A 20,839-nucleotide genomic window follows, 5' to 3' on the forward strand; every position below is an offset into this window, starting at 1 on the left:
TTCATCTTCATTTCTGTTTTAACTAATTTGTTTAAATGGATCCAAATGCTCGATATTTGATGGTGGTTTATAATCGACTGGATTTATTGTTGAACATGTGGATCCAAACATTGGCGGATCCAGAGGGGGGAGTCCGGGGGTTGGAACCCCCTTGTTTTTGGCCGATCATTGCATTTAAATTGGAGCATAAAGCTGGAACCCTCCCCCTTTACTCTGGGTTCGGGACCCCCCTTTTTAAAATGGCTGGATCCGCCCTTGATCCAAATGTCTACATACTGCTGTTTCTGATTCAACGTCAGATGTATCTGTGATCAAACTTGATGATTAATCAATGTCTATAAATGATATGTTGGACATAATAGGGATATTTTTTATATTGCATCACGCAGAGACATACAATCAAAATGAAGGATTACATGAGCACGTCGTGGACATAAGAATCTGAGTATTGATACTTTTGTTATGAAGTTCTTAGTTTCGTTTCTGGTAATTTATCAGAAAACATTAAATTGAATTTGTTAGTCAGTTGAAAAAAGAACAAATATGAAAAAGTCATTAGTTGGCCTAGCACCTAGTATAAATAAAGGCAAAAGTAGTATAATACCGCTGTTCAAAAGTTATAAACTGATTGCGAGAAAATAATTACGAACGTGCTCTAAACGCACGAGCTGTCACTTTTACATTTCATAAGCGATGGTCTTTCACGACAGATTCTAATGTATGTATAGTCTTTGCACTTACAAAATGTAATGAGCTTAGAGTTACATTATTAGTTTTAAATATCTATTTTTCTATTTTAATTTTTATGCATTGAAATTCATTTGTTTGCTTCATGTAACTGGCAAACACGAACTTCATATAACAAACATGTGCATTATGTTAGTTCGAGGTAGCAATCGATCATGTAGTAAAGGCAATTTTTAATGTAATCAGACATTGATTTGATATTTACTGATTCCATGTCTACCATCGGATGCTTAATAATTCTGCCATTGTTTTGATTCCAGACAGATCTATACATCTTTTACAATCAAACCAAATAATATGATTTACCAAAACATTCAACTATACCAAGAGTTCGTTCGGATAAACAAGGCTGAAGATTACCAAACAGAGAACAAAAACTTTTAAATTGAAGGGAGAGCGACAAAATCGTCCCAAAAAAAACCCAGATAAAACGATGCAGAATCGAACATTTACACTACATAAAACCTAAGGAATGACAAAAACGAACACCCCACCTAAAACAATGATGATCTCAGGTGATCTTAAAGGGTAATTAGATCCCGTGTGTTGTTCATGGTAAGTGTAAATTCGTGTTAGGTCTCCTCTATTAGTGATGTCACAATGTAGGAACTGATGACAGGAGTTTATATAGTTATGGAAAGTAGGAACAAATAACAGATGAAAAATTATCGCAGCTCTTAGATAATACAACTTTGAATCAATTTTATGTCCAAATGAAATGTTTAAAAGAGTAACAATTCCACACGAAATATTATAACCCACTTCAGTACGAATAACAATTTTAATCGAGATTTTTGTAACGGACAACAATGATCTGTTTTAAATTGCTTCCTCATATAAGTAAGCAGATAGATCAAAATCGGAATAATTGTCATTTGAAATTAATTATACATTCTGTGATGGTGTTAATCAATAGTTTTTAATAATGAAAGGCATGAAATTGCGTGTTAAATACTCAACATGCCACATAGGACACGAAGGAACATCATTTACAATACGGTCAACTCATTTGCGCTAAAATAAGGAAATCCTAATATGTAGCATTTATTTTCCTAGATTAGTTGTTATGTTCGATAGATCCAGATATGATTGTCTAATTTATTTTAGATATTGGCATTATTGGCCTCTTGATAAATATTTGTAAACAAGTGCTTAAAAGGGTTTAATTCAGGCCTTGAAGGCATAAAACTTAGCTCAGTGCTCGGAGCACAAAAATCAGGCTCGAAACATCAAATCCAGCAATTTGATTGGTTGATTTTCGAGTCTGAGTACAAAAATCATGCTCGAAAGTTTTATGACCTTGAGGCCAGAAGTGAAAAGCTTTTCCTGTACTGATTTTTATTGAAAATTTTGTTATTCTACTGATCGACAGTAAACACAAAGAGAGGAGGAGGAAATTTCAAAAACTATTTTAACCTCGTCACATGGTCATGGGCCAGTCCCAATTTTTACATTTTGTTCTCATGGTGTGACGCTATGAAAATGTCCAAGGTTATGGAGGGATCAAGCATTTAAAACTATGTTTAACCCCGCCACATTGTTAATGTGCATGTCACAAGAGGTTAGTCTGTAAATTAAAAGTTGTCGTCTATTGCTGACTGTCATAGCTGTTATTCGTATCTTGTCTTTTCATAATTCAGGCCGTTAGTTTTCTCGTTAGTTATTTCATGATTTTACCTTGAAAGTTCTTATTATATTTAAATTACATTTAACCTATGTTAGAAATAATATCAAAAAGTAAGATCAACAAGTAAGATATTTAAGTAAAATATGAAGTTTTTACTTAGAAAGATCTAATATATTTGAATTACATATAACCTATGTTAAAAATAATGTCAAAAAGTAAGATATAAAGAACAATCAATAAGTAGTGTATACATCGGACAGTACTGTATTCAAAAGGTTTGTTCTTGTCGGAAGCCCAAGCAAATATAAGGAATATCGACTAAATTGACAATGTAACCGATCTTTTGACCTTTCAGATCCAAAGTGAACACTTGAATAATACACAGAAAGTTTTCTTTAGGAACACGAAATACAGTATTGATATTTTATAAAACAAAATTGGCAAAACCAACATCCAATATCAATTGCATATCAATAGCTCGCATGAAATATTGTAGATAAGATTTGTAAGAATACATAGACCAGCAGTTATTTTCAATGTTTACTTCATTAACCATCTGGATGATCCCAAATCTTTATCGATAACGATATATGTAGTTTTTATACTCATGTTGTACACCTGATTTTGCACTTTGTATATATAGGATAACTTTAAAGCTCGTACTACAGATGAATATCGAACATGTAAAGCAGAACGTTTAAGATCTCTTGTCCATAACACAATATTGACTGCTGTACACCTATTTTTGACATTTCTACCTATATTGTCTGTTTGTTTTTTTTCACACATCGTTGTCAATTTAGTTTTATACTGTTATTGAACGTTTAATCCATTATTTTCTACATAAGAAAATGCCTGTGCAAAGTCAGGAATATGACAGTTGTTGTCCATTCGTTGGAGCGTGTTTGAACTTTTGATTTTGCCATTTGATAAAGGACTTTCCGTTTTGAATTTTCCTCGAAGTTCATTTTTTTGTGATTTACTTATTTCTTGCTTCATTTATACAACAATTTTAACGGAAATGCCGTCTTAACTCGAAAAATTAACAGATATCTCTTGGAATCTTTATTTACAAATGCTCCTATGGGAACCGAGTCATATGCTTGCTTGCTTTTGAATGCATTTAAACATTTAATAAAAAATGTGACATTGATGCATGCATAAACAAAAGCCTGATATTGGTGGAAAGATTGTATCTACTTAACCAGAAAATATTGCAATATGGGACTGTTGGGAAATGACGTAATAAAACAGATTTGTATTACATTTATCTAATGTTAAGAAAAGATTTAAATAAGGTATTTCTAAATGCCTCTCTGATTTTTTTTTTTACCGAAATGGCTAGTTTAAGACTGAATGCATGGATGCAGACATCGACTAGAATAGAAGTCTGTGATAGGGTTTAGGCTTCAAGACTAGACAGTACCATCCCCAATTGGCTCAGTTTTATGAAGCATTTGAAATGCTGTCAGTTCCAGGCACGATAAGTTTACATAAACATTTTACTTTGACAGTAATTGATATAATTTTCAAGTTTTTTGTAGGCTAAAACAAACGGTTATCAGATATGCATACTTGAGAAAGCATAAAATTGTGTAGGAAAAAACCCATAAAGCAAGTACTAGCAAATAGTGACAGCAAATACAATTGTGCCAACACATACAAAAAGTGGCAGCACATACAAAAAATGCCAACATATACAAATATAGTGCCACCACACAGAAATAGTACAAGCACTTTTATCCCCCTGTGAGTAACTAAAATGGAAAAAGTATTACTGTGACACTGCTGCTCATGTGCTCGCCTTTGAATTATTGAGACGCTGTGAAGGTCTAGAAAAATTGTATTCGGAAAAGACTTTGACCATGTTGTTGCCCTTGTAAATTTCATAAGCAGTAACATTTTCTTAACCCAAGGAAGTGACCATTAAACGTGTTGAAAAGGAAACAATTACAGAAATGTTTACCTATGCATAAAAAGGAAATTATATCGTACATACTTTGGCTACAAACATTCTATGACACAGTTACTTACCTAAAGTTACTACATGGGTGTATAACCCAATTCCCAACTCGTTTATGTCGCATTTTTTCTTTCATCAAAGCATTCTTATTTCCAAATAGTTTCATTGCAAGTTTATTATCCGAAGGTTGAAAGAAAGACACAATTTGTTCCTTTAGGAATGAGGTTGGACTAGATTTTTGCTCATAATTCATATTTTCCTGAGAATTTATAAAAAGCTCTTCCTTAGGTGTCCCATACAAAGAAGTTTGATCACCAATATATTTCACTTTATTCGTGTCATTTTTATAATTCATATCTGTATTTAAATAATCACTGTATACCGAATCATCGTCAGAATCTATTGTGATGGTTATAGATGGATTTCCTTGTTTATTTTTATTGCAATTTGGTAAACACGGCATGTTTGAATCTGATTTATCTGTTACAGTATGTCTTTCAATGCTCATACGTTTAAGTTTTAAACTTGGCACACGTCTGGACGGTTTTGGAGGTGTAGAGTTTCCGATTGGTTGAGAGTTTTTTCGACTTACATTACCATTGGCTGATTTTCCAAACTTTACGGAATCTGATCGCGTTATCTTTGGAGACAAGCTCGACACAAATTTCGCATGTTTCTTTTGTCTGCTTTCTTTTTCTACTTTATTTCCTTCGACGTCATCACTTTCTGCACAACTATTTCCATTTGATTTGTTTTTGTCCTCTACTTTTTTATATGGTGTTGCAGGGTTACTCGATTCCTCATCAGAAGAATATGACAGGGGTCGTTCTCGATCATGATCACTTACGTCCAGCAAGGGCTGTGCCGGTGAATTTCGATAGCCCTCCATGATCGACGCCCGCACAGGTGGAACCTAAAATAAACATAACAAGTATGTAATCCATTGTATATTCTGTTGTTTAAATGATTTAGTAGTCAAAATTCCCAGAGTGTTTAAAAACGTATTCGTTTGTTTGCTTGCGTCAAAATAAACTTCAATATCTTTGGAAGTTAATCAATAGTTTTGTAATGACTGTTCTACTAATTAATCTAAGATTAGATTAATAAGCCTGATTACTTTAAAGAATTGATATTAATCATCTCTACAGTTTCTTCGGGGTCTTAAGCGGCACAGAACAAGAAATGGAAATTGGCAGTTTAATCATGTCTGCACGTACAGTTCATTTTTTTATATGTATATAATATATATATACAAGAAGCTTTAAGAAATTTAGATTGAGGATTATTATAAAGCTGCGGATAACAAATGGAGAGATCTTGTAGCTTTACGACCCTTCTTATTAATCCTTACTCATCTCCAAAGAAGATAATTTAAACAAATTACTGTACTGAATGTTTTAAAGAAAAGTACATCGAAACAATTAATTTTAATGGCATTTAATTGATTTAGATGTCAAATATGATACGAAAACAACTGGTTATTATTGACAAAATAAATGTCTTTATGAAGAACAAAAGTCTTTTTATGATAAATTGGAAACAAACCAAAGATTCCCAATTGCATAACATATTTTTTCAGTCATTTTGAGATATGTGTATAACAATCAGATATGATAAACCGTTCTATTAGATAGTTACTTTTCAAAAACAAAAGCAGAGGAAATGAACATCGCATGTGAGAAAAGACTATCAACGATAAAGCACAAATCTCTTGTCATGGATATATCGACAATACTTTATTACTGGAAAGCTGCAACAACCATTTTTCCCTGGACAACATGTCTCTGATTTGCACAAGTCATATTATATAGGTGTTTCATACTCGATTATTGAACATTCTCCTCACTGTTTTTTAACAGTAATGAATTAATAGAACTAATAATTGCCTTAACAGATGAATACGAAAACAACTGGTTATTATTGACAAAATAAATGTCTTTATGAAGAACAAAAGTCTTTGTATGATAAATTGGAAACAAACCAAAGATTCCCAATTGCATAACATATTTTTTCAGTCAATTTTGAGATATGTGTATAACAATCAGATATGATAAGCCGTTCTATTAGATAGTTACTTTTCAAAAACAAAAGCAGAGGAAATGAACATCGCAGGTGAGAAAAGACTATCAACGATAAAGCACAAATCTCTTGTTATGGATATATCGACAATACTTTATTACTGGAAATATGCAACAACCAACTGTCCCTGGACAACATGTCTCTGATTTGCACAAGTCACATTATATAGGTGTTTCATACTCGATCGTTGAACATTCTCCTCACTGTTTTTTAACAGTAGTGAATTAATAGAACTAATAACTGCCTTAACAGATGAATTTTGATACCTAATTATTCTAGCTAAGATTGAGGACAGTGAAATAATCATCAAATCCCAAATAATATAAGATAGTAGCAGGATAATCTATATTTATATATATATATATATATATATATCTGTCTCGGAGTACCATGAGTATAGCTGAACTCTAGTATTGAATTTCATTTCCCATATATATAATACAAATAAGACTACTTCCAGGAGAAACAATTTAATATTGTTCTTTGATATAAATGTCGAATGACAAAATGACATCTTGTGCAAAGCATTAATAAGCCTAGTATACGCCAAACAGACGTCTCTTATTTACATCACTGCAGATATTTGAAAAATTTATCGGAGAGTCTTAAACTTTTGACATTATGGACCGTCTTTCTGTATATGCTAATTTATTTAGCCAATAGTCATCTGATAAATGTACAGATGAAGAACATTAATGCAAGAGATTAAAAGTGTTCTTTCCTTGTTCCACTCAAGTTGAAGAGCATTGAGGATCTAAAACTTCAAAAGGCTTTGTCAAATACGTATATACGGTCAAGATAATCTATTCCTGGGGTACAAAATCCTTTGTACTTCATAAAATCAAATGTTTTTAAACAGTTTATTTATAATTATTTCCATATCAATGGTAATTCTTATCAGAAGTGCTGAGATAAATTTTTAGCTGGGTAGATTACAATTCCCATATTCATTTGTTTAAACGGTATAGTTCTTACGATAATTATGTAGTTGCTTCCTCGTATATTTTTGTTATCAATTGCATGCTCAAACAAACACAATAAGGTATGATAAGGTAAACACTGATTGAAAACCCAGGATTTTCCAATACTGCAAGTCAATTTATAAAGTTATATATGAATAAAAATCAAAATCAACGGCTTTAGTAGTTGTTACACGTCTAACAATGTAAAGACACTTTGATCGATAAAACAGACTCTGAATGTCTGAAGGAGATGTTATGTCACATAGCATATGCCCGGATGTCGTCTCAAAAAATTACTTTAATGTGCTTTGGAACATTTGACATCTGATATACGCTAAGTTCTATCTTTTTCCTATTATGTCTTTAATCAGACAATCTGTGTATCAGAATAATGTAAATTCATTTCGTCTGCAACAACAACTTGTAGTCCCTCAGTTTCTTAAATGAAATACTTCTTTCTACAGGATTAACATCAATTTAATTTATAGCTACCATACTTCTATTGTAACATGCAACGTATGCATGTAATATTTAAAGCAGGATTGGAGTTTATATTGGGAAGAAATGGGAGACAATTTTCAACCTCTTTTCCTCTAAAAATTTATATTTAAATAGTTCCAACGCTTACAACTGTAATAAACGTGTATAGTCAATAATTACAATAGAAATACATTTGTACATGTAATATTATCACGAAATAAACATTGAAAAACAAAAGTACGTGAATTTTTGTCCTCGGCAACTACTTCCCGCTTATACTATTTTTTTATTGTTCAGCGAGTCGCGAAATTTCGGTCTAAATTACAAAATTCAAAACGAAAAGTCTCTCAATAAATGGCAAAATCAAAAGCTCAAATACATCTGTTATTATATACACCTAGTATATGTAGAAAGTTCATATACCGTGCATATAAGGCTATTATGTAAGCTCTAAAAATGAATCTATAAAATAAACATAATATAACTTAATTGGTTTCTATTAGCATATAAAATTGAGAAAGGAAATGGTGAATATGTCAAAGCGACAACCACCCGACCATAGAGAACATTTGTTTACATTTATCTATCAATTCTAATAAAAAACATTGATACGTTCGATTAATGCATTTTTAGGGTAGATATTAAGAAAAACGTATTCATATATGTATCCAATAACGTTCTGATTGATATCTTTCTACCTTGACCTACTTACTCATCGAAGCATATTATAAGCATAGAGAAATCACAGACTTCATTTTAATTAAACTGATCGAATTACAGAATTGAAGAAATCAATCTAATACTGCCTATTGGGGCTAAAAAGCTATAAAGAAGCCTTGCTTTTTTACAACTTTTAAAGTATTTTCATATTTAGATGTGTGGCAATATCCTTTAAATCGTGTGTTCATCAGGTTTTTCAGTTGGTAAAAGCCTCAAGACTCTTATTGTCCTTAGTTAGGATAACTGTCGTATCTAATTCATACAATAGACTATCATCAATATACAAGAATAATAAACAAGACTGTTAGACATAAAATCAATGATGTAATGGTCAATCGAGTACAGGTCAACAATATAAAAGACAATTATTTCTTTTAGCGAAGATGTCCTTATGTCAAAGGCAATTAATATACCTTATCTGTCTGCTGCTCAAAGAGGGACTGATATCTGCTATTTACTGATTAAAACTGGTATGTCAGTCGGCTTTGTAAAATCGAATATACTATATATATGTGATTACTCATAAACAACGTAAAACATACAAGTTTTCATTTAATTATTTCATGTTTTTTCAAGACTTACAAAATTGAACTTATTTCCTAAACATATTCGGATGCAATTATTTAAAAGTTGACCACCGATGATTGAAATGTATATGCAGTGATTCCGTGTAGACAAACTTTCCATATCCGCCTCATGAAAGGTAAAATTGAGAATGGAAATTGGGAATGTGTCAGAGAGACAAAAACCCGACAAAAGAGTAGCTAACAGCCGAAGGCCACCAATGGGTCTTCAAAACAGCGAGAAAATCCCGCATCCGGAGTCATGTTTCATGCTGGCCCTTAACAAAAATGTATACGTCATACTAAACTCCGAAATATATTAAAGAAACTAAAATTAAAAATCACACAAGACTAACAAAGGCCAGATGTTCCTGACTTGGGACAGGCTTTTTTGACCACCGATGATTGAAATGTATATGCAGTGGTTCCGTGTAGACAAACTTTCCATATCCGCCTCATGAAAGGTAAAATTGAGAATGGAAATTGGGAATGTGTCAGAGGGACAAAAACATGTGTTTACCAGGATTCGTTTTTGCCCAACACTTCTTAATATAATGGAGAATGGAAATTGTGAATGTATCAAAAAGACAACAACCCGAACAAAAAGTAAAACAACAACATCAGACCACACGTGTCTTCAATACAGGGAGAAAAATGGCACACCCATAGGCGAACTTCAGCTAAATGTATTATACGCGTCATAATATACAATAGCGTGGGTTAGTCCGATACAAATTCTCTGAAAAGATATGAGACAGGACACATGCTAGTTGTTGCTGTTGGTTGCTGTCTGTCGCATTTCTTTTTTGTTTATTGTTTTGTCATATATCAAGCCGTTTGTTTGTGTTCAAGATGTTTCATATCATGTCATGGTTGGATCTTTTATCAGCTGACCATATACTATGGGTATTGTCTATTGTTGAAGGTCTTACGGTGATATACACATAGTTGCTTAACTCCTCTTCTTTTGTATTCTGTTGTATATTTGTCTTATTGGCCATCATAGTTTACCACATCTCCTCATTTTTAACAAATTATATATTAACGTAGATTCCTTAGAGACAAACTCTCTCAAAGAGATAATATACTTCAAAATACGATTCAATAAGTCATGTCGTTCTAGAATTAAATTAGTTTTCTTTCTATTTTGTTTTCAATTTTACAAAAGCAGGCCAATTTTCCTTTAACAGTTAAAGAAAAGAAAAAAAAATACAGGAAAGAGTAGGAAAATCGTTAGCTCCAGGAATACCTTATATAGGAAATTATAAAGGCAAGATATTATCGTTCAAATATATATAGAGAGTTTTAGTCGAATTTGGATTATAAACTCTATACAACCTGAACTTGTTTTGATTTAAGAATCTCTAAATAGAGTAAGTGTATTGAAGCTATCGATAATTTGCTTTGTGTTTTAAATTTATATCATCCGGCGAAAAAAATCCAATATCCGTATAAAAGGTTAAAATATTTTAGGTATTGTTTGCATATTTACCATTTTGGTCCAAAATGTTAAATCAATATCCCCCCTATTTTGTTCTAAATCGAGTAAACTGTTCTTAGAAAACATTAAATAATTCTAGATTGATTTAAAACTAAATAAATCGTTCATGTTTATCAATCAAAACATTTTTTTAATTCTTTGCGGGGTTTTACCGCCAATAAATGTTCCGTCAATAGAACATAAAATATATTTAATTAAACCGAAGACGGTATCGATTTACGGTATCATGACGGTTGTTATTCAGGTATTCCGACTGAGAAAATTGAAATAAATATATTTTATTTTTCTATGATAAAACACAAATGAAGTCTGCACATGCATTAAATGCCTTATAGCACAGTTGAGTCACTATAGAAAATAACATGTTCGCGTGCTAATTCTCGATAGTTTATATTCCTTTCGGTTTACAAGTCTATGGGATAACCATTATTTGTAACTAGTTATTTGTGTAAACAGTAAACTTACTCATTTTGGTATTATAAGGCATATAATTGTAAGATCTAAACCTTCTTTAGATATAAGAAGAAGAATCATGAGTGCCAATGAGACCACTCTCCTTCCAAGTCACAATTTATAAAAAGTAAAACAGAATAGTTTTACACTAGATATTTTTGGGGGCCCTTTATAGCCTCCTTTTCGTTGAGAGACAATGCTTCATGTTGAAGACCGTATCTTGACCTCTAATGGTTTACTTATAGATTGTGACTTGGATAGATAGTTGTCTCATGGACACTCATATAATCTTCCTATATCCATTAAAGGTCAACGTATATTTTGGGTGAATATATTCATTGGCCAATTATGGACACGTTGATGCCAGAAAAACGAAATACGGTTAATTGGTAGACGACTGTCTCTTTATCAATAGATTCAATGTGACAGATATAATCAACAGAGGCTTAATGTGACGTTCAAAAAGTAAAAGAAATCCTTCAATCTGACAACGTTTAGTAAAGGCATATATTTTAAGATACTCTTATACGTTGTTCATTTAAAATATCAGAATAAAGGACATTTATTCTGCGACGTATATATACATGTGAAATGCGTCTATTTTATCTAATTATTCTGTAACAAACACTTCTACTATATATATTATTGTCAAGAGTAATTCTTTGGAACAGACTCTACACGACAAACTAGTTCCATATTCATTCAAGCACAGATATAAGATTCTACAAAAGGTGCATTTAAGTTAAGACGGAGAGATGCATGTAAACTGCAAGACCTTCCTGAAATATTCGTGCACGTTAACTATGCAAATTCTTCACTTTGAATTTCGAAAAGACATTTTTATTTTAAACACAACTTCCATCTAATTTAGATAGTTAAACTCTTGCTTCATCATGTTTTTGGTTTACGTTGTCAATCTCAAACCGTCTGTATAACTGCCCTAATTTCTTCAAAAGGGAGTTAAAAATAATCAATTTCGACTGCTTGCATCACCGACCTTTCTTCTACGAAATAATCAATTACACGGACGAGCCATGTAACAAAGCTCAAAATCATCTAAATACCACATTACTATGCATTTTACACTGCCATCACATTTCAAATATTCCCATTTCTGTCTATAAAATAAATGACTTTGAACGTCACTGTGAGTGTTCAATAGGTGATTATAAATAATGAAAGCATTATCCTACATAACAAGCGACAAAGTTCAAGGAAGAGCAATGTCTTATGACAGAGACTTTCTAATTACTGTCCTCTAACAAGAAACATTATCTGAATTATCACATTAGATAGCACGTTACGCAAAACGTTGGAATCTTATGAGAGATATATAGAAATAAAAATTCGCACATATTACTGAGTTGATGACGTCATGGCTTTGAAACTGAAGATACTTTCGGAACCAACTTTTACGGACTTGTTACTTGTGTATGTGTTCGTATAAATTGTGTATGGATGCCACTTCTGACATCATTGTTTCAAGAAGAAGGACAACAAGCTTAAATTATTCTAAGGAGCTTCACTTCAACAATATAGTCGTTGACCTTTCGCTGATTGATCTACCCCTGGAAATCAACAGTTATGTTTGGTTAAGAACTAAACTTTATGACAAAATAACCGACCTCAAATTGCTACATGTAACTGTGAACTTACGATATTTAAATAGTAAACTTTAAGCAGCACCAGTATATGGAGCAAACATCTATCGTTTTATAACTTGTATAAAGTATGATAATACTATAAAGTTGGTATGTACCTGATATCTCCTTTGAGTATGATATATGGGCGTTTTTCAATAAAAACGTACTTTCTTGTCCCAGCCACTTTAAAAAAATGTGTTTGATCTTTGCAAGTAATTTTTTGTGCAGTCAGTCCATTGAATTAGATATAACATTTTTAAGCAAAGAAACAGTTTATTTTTTAGAGGGATTGATAAGATATTGATTCCTGAATGGTCCAAAACAACCAAAATGGCATGTCCCTAGACCGCCTGTTCAACATTCATACTCTCAAATATCGTAAAAAAATGTAGAAATAAATATTAATTTTACTTAATATAAGTTCTTTGATAATTCAAAAGTATGTTTAGAGCCAAAATATTTTAATAAACAGCTTTTAACATAGAATTTTTTATTTTAGAAGGTGTGTTCCTAACACAATGTCCACTACGAAACGAAGTCATTAAAACTTGCTTATAAACAGTTTTATAAAATCAATGTAATTTTTTGTTTGCAAGAGATATAAACATTAGGGTCTTACAAAAGAAGTGATGCTTTTATAACGGCAATTAAACTGTTGGTAAGAAAAATTGAGCACATCAAATGGACCAGAGTGATACCGTATTTTTGTAAATGTCCACTACGAAACGGGTCAAATCTCCTTCAGTAACTGGTTTTAAAATTATGAAAAAAATATCAGTGTACAGCTTAATAACGCTTTGATGAATACAGTCAGTCTTGTTACTATTGCAATATTGGGGTTGTGAGAAAAAAATAAAACATGTGAATACGTCCCCTACGAAACGGTCCCCTACGAAACAAGTTGAATTCAACCCAGGCAATGCTAGAATTGCATTTTTGCAGTTATCAGTTAATGGTTAGTTATTTCAAATGAGTTTACGTTATTAACGTCGTAGATCTTAAAACGACGTGTTTTTCTCATCTGTATATTGTGGTAATTTTACATTATATCTTACGTAAAGCTATAATTTAAAGAAAGGGTAACAAGTCATAAGCTAAATGGAGTAGTACAGAGTAAGATATAGGGAAAGAGAAGCAGAACAGTCATGTATATGATAAGAATTGTCAATACGGTTGCATAAGTGTTTTAATTGTATTCTGTACCAATGAATATTTTTGTTAGTTGCAAAGAACCTTAACTCTAGTAAAATCTGCGAGAATCGATATTAAAAGTTCAGAATATATATTCTGTCAAATTCCTAGTAAACTGTATGAAGTTTGGTATGTATTTAATCCAGACTGCAGTTATTACAATGCAGCAGTATAAACATTGCCTATTTATGTCATTGTTTCATGGAGATGGACCGAGTTATAGTATTGTATTTAGTAATTTTATTTATCAAATGTATATTAACTATGATAAAGGGTTAATGATTATGAAGAACGAATGAAAACCTTCAGGACGTTTACAACCTCTTCCTATTATACTTTGTGTAAAAACTTTTTGCATGTTTTGGATAGATTAAAACTATGCGCATTAACTACGATGACTACATTGCTGTGAATAGTTTAAGAGATACGAAATATAAAAACAGCAATCTAAAAGGTATCTCAAAAGAGGAGAATAATATAAGAGATTCGAATTATTACCTCCTTGAGGGGTATAGTAAGCAAGATCAATCATTATGCCTTAATTACTACTATTATAGTTTATACAAATGTTAAAATTTGAATATTTGAAGGATTTTGCCAACATGTTTCCAGGCGATTGGTAAAACCTGGTTTAACTACAACTTTATTGTATATATAAATTGATGTTTAGAATATAGGTGCATGTAGTATAATAATAGTATTTCGACGGCTTTCTTTAGACTATGATAGCATAGTCTAATGTCATACAGGTGTGAGGTTCAGCTAACAGTAAAACTAAATTTATTCCAAATTTTATTTCGGAAATAATATATGACTGTTTATTTTAAAATCGGGTAGTATAATCGAGCGTTCGGTGTATGCATTCCCTCCTTTGGAATATAACTTGGTGTTTGGTATACATCTGTTATTACATTTGTTTCTGATGTGTTCGTACCTAACTTCGTCATTGCTACCTTTCGCCTTTAGCTTTATTAGTCGTTACAAGTGTTAATGAGTAGAACTGTGAATATATCCATAAATTATTCTCCATAGACTCAAAAAGACAAGAATCTAATCAGGAAAGGCGAGCGTGTGTTGATAATGTTTGAATAATTAATAAAACATCTGATATTTATAAACTGATTACGAGTTAAAGGATCCATAAGCAGTTCCAGTGTGTATTTGGTAACTAGTTGAACAATCTTGTTACCACCGACAGATTACGCGAATAAATACAATTTTGTGAATTATAGTAACAAACATAGATAGCTTATCTGTGTCAATATACAGACAATTTGTGAATTTAAATGAATTATGTGCCTTTAAAAATGTCCCCAAAGACCTAATATACACATCAGTACTAAGGCTTTTACAATAATTAGCATTACCAGATGTCATTAGGTTTTGTTCTTCCTTTAAGGATAATAATGATTTTGTATTTGATATAATTATTGTTATTAATCTTAAGTGACATTGTATTTTTCACCATCATTCACCTATTTGTCCTATTTGTTTGTCCAAATGTTAAAATTTACAACATACGAGGTAAATAACATTACTGCTAATAGACATGTTCGACATAAAAGTGAGGCGAGAGATACCACAGGGAATTTAAACTCGGTATACAAAACACAACATAGCAGCTGATGGTGTTGCCATAGCAACTGATGGTGTTGCCATAGCAACTGATGGTGTTGCGTGTTGGGTGTGGTTGCGCTGAGGTAATTCTTATCTAATTACCAGTGTATTATTTTAATTACATTTCAAATATTTCATATGACTATTTCAACTTTTAGATTTAAAACATTCAGTTTATAGATGAATATTTACAAGAGAAAAAGCGTTTAGAACTTACACAATTCCGATGTAAGAATAATTGCAACTTGTAATGTAATTATCATTGCACCATGTGTTCACAATGTATACCATGATTGCACAGTCATTTCCAACAGACAACATGCAACTGCAACGCATTGCGCATTGGCTACTACTGAATGACATGATTGAACATCTCAATCCTTTTGACGAGACAGGCTGAGACAGCACGTAACTGCAACGCATTGACTACTAAGTACTGTATTGTATGATTGGACAGTCCTTGTCACCAGACAGACTGTAACTACAACGCATTGACTATTACTGTATGACATGATTGTACAACGCTTGACACCAAACAGCACGTACTTTGTATGACACTATTTGCCGGTCCTTGACATCAGACTACACGTTACTACAACGCATTGACTACTACTGTATGAGATAATTGTACAGTCCTTGTCATCAGATAGCACGTAACTACAACGTACTGACTACTATACACTCAGTATGATTTGATTATCAGTATGAAATCCATCACACTATTTCCCCTTTCAACGAATAATAACAAAATTACAATAACTCATCAACAATGCTTGATCCAACAATGTAATACTTCAATCCTCAAAAGACAATTTGTGAGAGATCTTCTTCAATAGAATTTAAAAAAAAAAATACTTTTCTGAGGAAATTCAATCTGACATGCTGTTGAATCAATCAAAATTAGTGAGAAAAGTCGTTCAATAAATCTTCAATATGAATGCAGCTTCTCAATTTCCGTTGCCACGGTAAATACGGTTTCTCAGGTTACAAACGGAAATTTAAACTTCTGATATTCTCTTCAAACTCACATTTCGGTTCAAATTTCTGAAGATTGAATTTAATAAAATATTGATTGTTTTGTCGAAAGTGATCATGACAGAAGAAAACAATATCAAATAACATTGATATTTTCAGTTGTCAAGTCAGCCTACATAGTAAATGACAAGGTAATGCAATTTCACAGCTTCAATTTCAAATTTGATATTTATGTTCAATCTGCTGTCATCATGTCGAAAACATATACACAAGTTTACTCCCTTGAGTATTGCTTAGAAAAAAGGTGCTTCGATAGAATGAATGTGGTTTGATCATTTTCGAATTTAAATTTGACACTTTTGAAGCTTTTCTCTGTTTAAAATTCGTGTTTCTCTGTTTACATTTTAAAAACATGTAGACACATGCCAAACTCTTATTACCTTCATTATCAAAAATAGATAACGCTCTATTATGTACATATGTTTGATTATAAAGGCAACGCATTGCTACTTGTTTTTTTTTTATTAATTTCTAATGGACTAAATGAGCAGTGATCAAGGTAAGACGGTTTACCTCAAAACTTGGTTTGTTCATATTAATAAGGGTAATGAACAAATGAAAAACAATATTACACCAAATCCATCAACATAATGTGCCTCAATTTTGAAAAAAAAACCCCGTTTTCTCTAACTATCACTATACATTATTCATAGAGTACCAGCGAAATATAGTTTAAAACATATCCCGCTATGCCTTATATATTTAAGCTATTATTACTAAACTGTCGAGTTGTCGGTGTCTTGATTGTATTATCAAGAAGAAACCAGTTGTACCTTGTAATTATTTAAATTAATATTTCATTATTTATCGTTGATTCTAATTGCTTTTGTCATAAAATTGTTACAGAATTAACAGCATAATTACTTTCCATTGTCACAATGGTGATATATAGCATGATAATCATGTAGTATTCAATTTTAGTGCATAACTGAGAGACAGCCGTATCAATATTCTGCTATTATGTGTTGACAGTTTCTATCAGGGTTTTATTATGTAATACAAGACATGTTTTATCTAGAATTCCATGCATTGTACTATCTTTCGAAGATGTGTCGCCTGTCATTGGTATTCGTTTTATGACAATTTTGACTGCAACACATAAAATGCGGAGCTATTTGAATAATTATAGTCATATGTCAATAAAGAAAAACAGACATTATAGTCACAATAATTTACAGCCGACTTTTAAACGACATTCCCTTTTAAGCTATAGGAAACCATAAAAATCGATGGGCCAAAATATACTTTACCTCAGGAAATATCAGTGCATGTTTAAGTTGTCTATGTCAATTTCACATGATAGAGTTGTCAATTGGTGTTTTTCTTTAAAATGGTTGTGGATTCGAGAAAAGGTATATATCGATGTCACTAAAGAGAGCCAAAGATTAGGAATTGGTCTATGTCAATTGTACCCAATAGAGTTGGTATGGTGAGGATTAAAGAATCGGAATGAGTCAGTTGCACTTGGGAGAGTAGATAATTGTAGAATTTGTCTATATCAGTTTCTCTTATGTGAGTTGATGATTTGATTCTGATAATTGGTCTATGTCAATAATACGTCAGAGAGTTGAAAGTTGAAAAATTAGTCTATTTCAATTCAACTTGAGACGGTTGAAGATTTCAGATTTAATCAAATCAATTTAATATTTATTGCCACATAAACTCTAAAAAATAAGTTTGTGACATTTCAATTTTTGTCAATTTCAAAGAAAAACTAAATAAAACCGGAAGCACATATTTGGAAACTAAAATAATCAAACAATAATCAAAGTCGTACAACTTCGCTTGCTAGACAAATTTTATTTTCGAAATCAGAATTTGATTCAAGCTTTCATTGTTCGATGCCTAATTATTTAAACCTCATATCCCGTTACCCTCAAATCCTGCAACGTTTACATGGTTCTCAAGCAAAAACCATCTAACTGAAAATAAGTGGGATTATTGAACATTACTCGATTACAAAAGAGGGGAGAACGATACCAGAGGAACAGTCAAACTCATAAATTGTAAATAAACTGGCAACGCCATGGCTAAATATGAAAAAAACAGATAAATAATAGTAAACAAGCCTAATTATTTAAACCTCATATCCCGTTACCCTCAAATCCTGCAACGTTTACATGGTTCTCAAGCAAAAACCATCTAACTGAAAATAAGTGGGATTATTGAACATTACTCGATTACAAAAGAGGGGCGAAAGATACCAGATCAACAGTCAAACTCATAAATTGAAAATAAACTGGCAACGCCATGGCTAAATATGAAAAAAACAGATAAATAATAGTACACAAGAAACAACATAGAAAACTAAAGACTGAGCATCACAAAACGCGGGATTGAAGCTTTAAGTTTTTTTACCAACAGAAAGACATCACACCTGACCAAGAACAGTTGGCACAGTTTTGAAAAGCATGGCCAAAATATGATCGCTGCTGTCAGAAGATAGCGTAGGTACATATAGCCACAGCTGTTGTCATAATGTAGTGTCGGTCAAGAACAATATCAGAAACAACACCTAACAATGAATGTTTTATTATTGTTTGTAATGCAACATAGAACAATGACATAGAACCTGATGAAGAAAATCCTCAGGAGCGATAATTGCATGCTTTGAATTTGTTTAATTTGGTATATTAAACTTAGTGTGTTTCAGACAGTAATGAGCTTTATATTCGATGTATGAGTGAAGGTGTGTATGGTCAACGCGTCTATGAGACAGTATATCTAGTAACTTTTATACATGGCTATAAAGAGTAAACGTCTATAGCTAATTAGAATGAAATTCAAAACAGTGTGGCTGTAGCCATTGATTGACACATTAAATTCATCCATTGACTGGGACAATTTAGGTGAACGTTTGTATGTAACGACCACTGCTCACTATGTACTTTTTAAAGACACTTAAACTATGGGGCCACCAAAGGTTCTCAACACCTTAATAAAGTAATTCGAAAAATTAATCAGAAATAACACGATGTTTTGATTTATATCAATTATATAAATCAAAACATAAAGGTTATTCCTGATTATTTTTTCGAATTATTTTATAATGAAAGGCGTTAAGAAACCTTTGGTAACCCCACAGTTTAAATGTCTATCGTAGGTACGTCGTGAACAGTGGTCGTTACAGACAAACGTTCACGTAAATTGTCCCAGTCAATGGATGAATTTAATGTGTCAACAATGGCCACAGCCACACTGTTTTGAATTTCATTCTATCTAACAACATAAGACTACTGCCTCCAAATAAAACACACGCTCACCATGTATTCTTCTTCTATAAGCAGGAGATCATTCAACATGATAAAAAATCGTCATAATTGACACGAGTGGTCGCGCTAAGCTTGACATTAAACAGAAAGAGAATGCGTGTTCATATTCAAAGTCAATCTACAGTAGGCGCTAAGCCACATTAAACAGAAAGACGATGTTTTCTCATATTCAAAGTCACTAAGCTTGACATTAAGCATAGAGAAAATCAGTTCTCATGTTTAAAGTCAAAGTCAATAAGCTTAGCATTAAACAGAGAGATACTCAGTTCAATCTACAGTAGGCGCTAAGCCACATTAAACAAAAAGACGATGTTTTATCATATTCAAAGTCACTAAGCTGACATTAAGCAGAGAGAGACTCATTTCAATCTACAGTAGGCTCTTGGCTTAACATTAAACAGAAAGACGATGTTTTATTATATTCAAAGTCGCTAAGCTGACATTAAACAGAGAGTGACTTATTTCAATCTACAGTAGGCGCTAAGCCACATTAAACAGAAAGACGATGTTTTATCATATTCATCGTCGCTAAGCTGACATTAAACAGAGAGATACTCAGTTCAATCTACAGTAGGCGCTAAGCCACATTAAACAGAAATACGATGTTTTATCATATTCAAAGTCACCAAGCTTGACATTAAACAGAGAGAGACTCATTTCAATCTACAGTAGGCTCTTGGCTTAACATTAAACAGAAAGACGATATTTTATCAAATTCAAAGTCACCAAGCTGACATTGAACAGATAGAGACTCATTTCAATCTACAGTAGGCGCTAAGCCACATTAAACAGAAAGACGATGTTTTATCATATTCAAAGTCACCAAGGTTGACATTAAACAGAGAGAGACTCATTTCAATCTACAGTAGGCGCTTAGCCACATTAAACAGAAAGACGATGTTTTATTATATTCAAAGTCGCTAAGCTGACATTTAACAGAGAGAGACTCAGTTCAATCTACAGTAGGCGCTAAGTCACATTAAACA

General features: G+C 32.3%; 1 protein-coding gene across 8 annotated transcripts in view; it reads right to left on the reverse strand.

The window, feature by feature from the left end:
* Nucleotides 1-20,839, reverse strand: part of LOC139520218 (potassium/sodium hyperpolarization-activated cyclic nucleotide-gated channel 2-like) — a 107,364-nt gene that overhangs the window by 47,829 nt on the left and 38,696 nt on the right. For all 8 annotated transcript variants that reach the window (XM_071312693.1, XM_071312695.1, XM_071312694.1 and 5 more), the window contains exon 2: nt 4,409-5,250. In XM_071312693.1, coding sequence (XP_071168794.1) covers nt 4,409-5,226 — 818 coding nt within the window. In that variant the 5' untranslated portion in view covers nt 5,227-5,250. The remainder of the gene's footprint in view (nt 1-4,408; nt 5,251-20,839) is intronic.

Source organism: Mytilus edulis, chromosome 4 (assembly GCF_963676685.1).
Source record: "Mytilus edulis chromosome 4, xbMytEdul2.2, whole genome shotgun sequence".
NCBI lineage: Eukaryota > Metazoa > Mollusca > Bivalvia > Mytilida > Mytilidae > Mytilus > Mytilus edulis.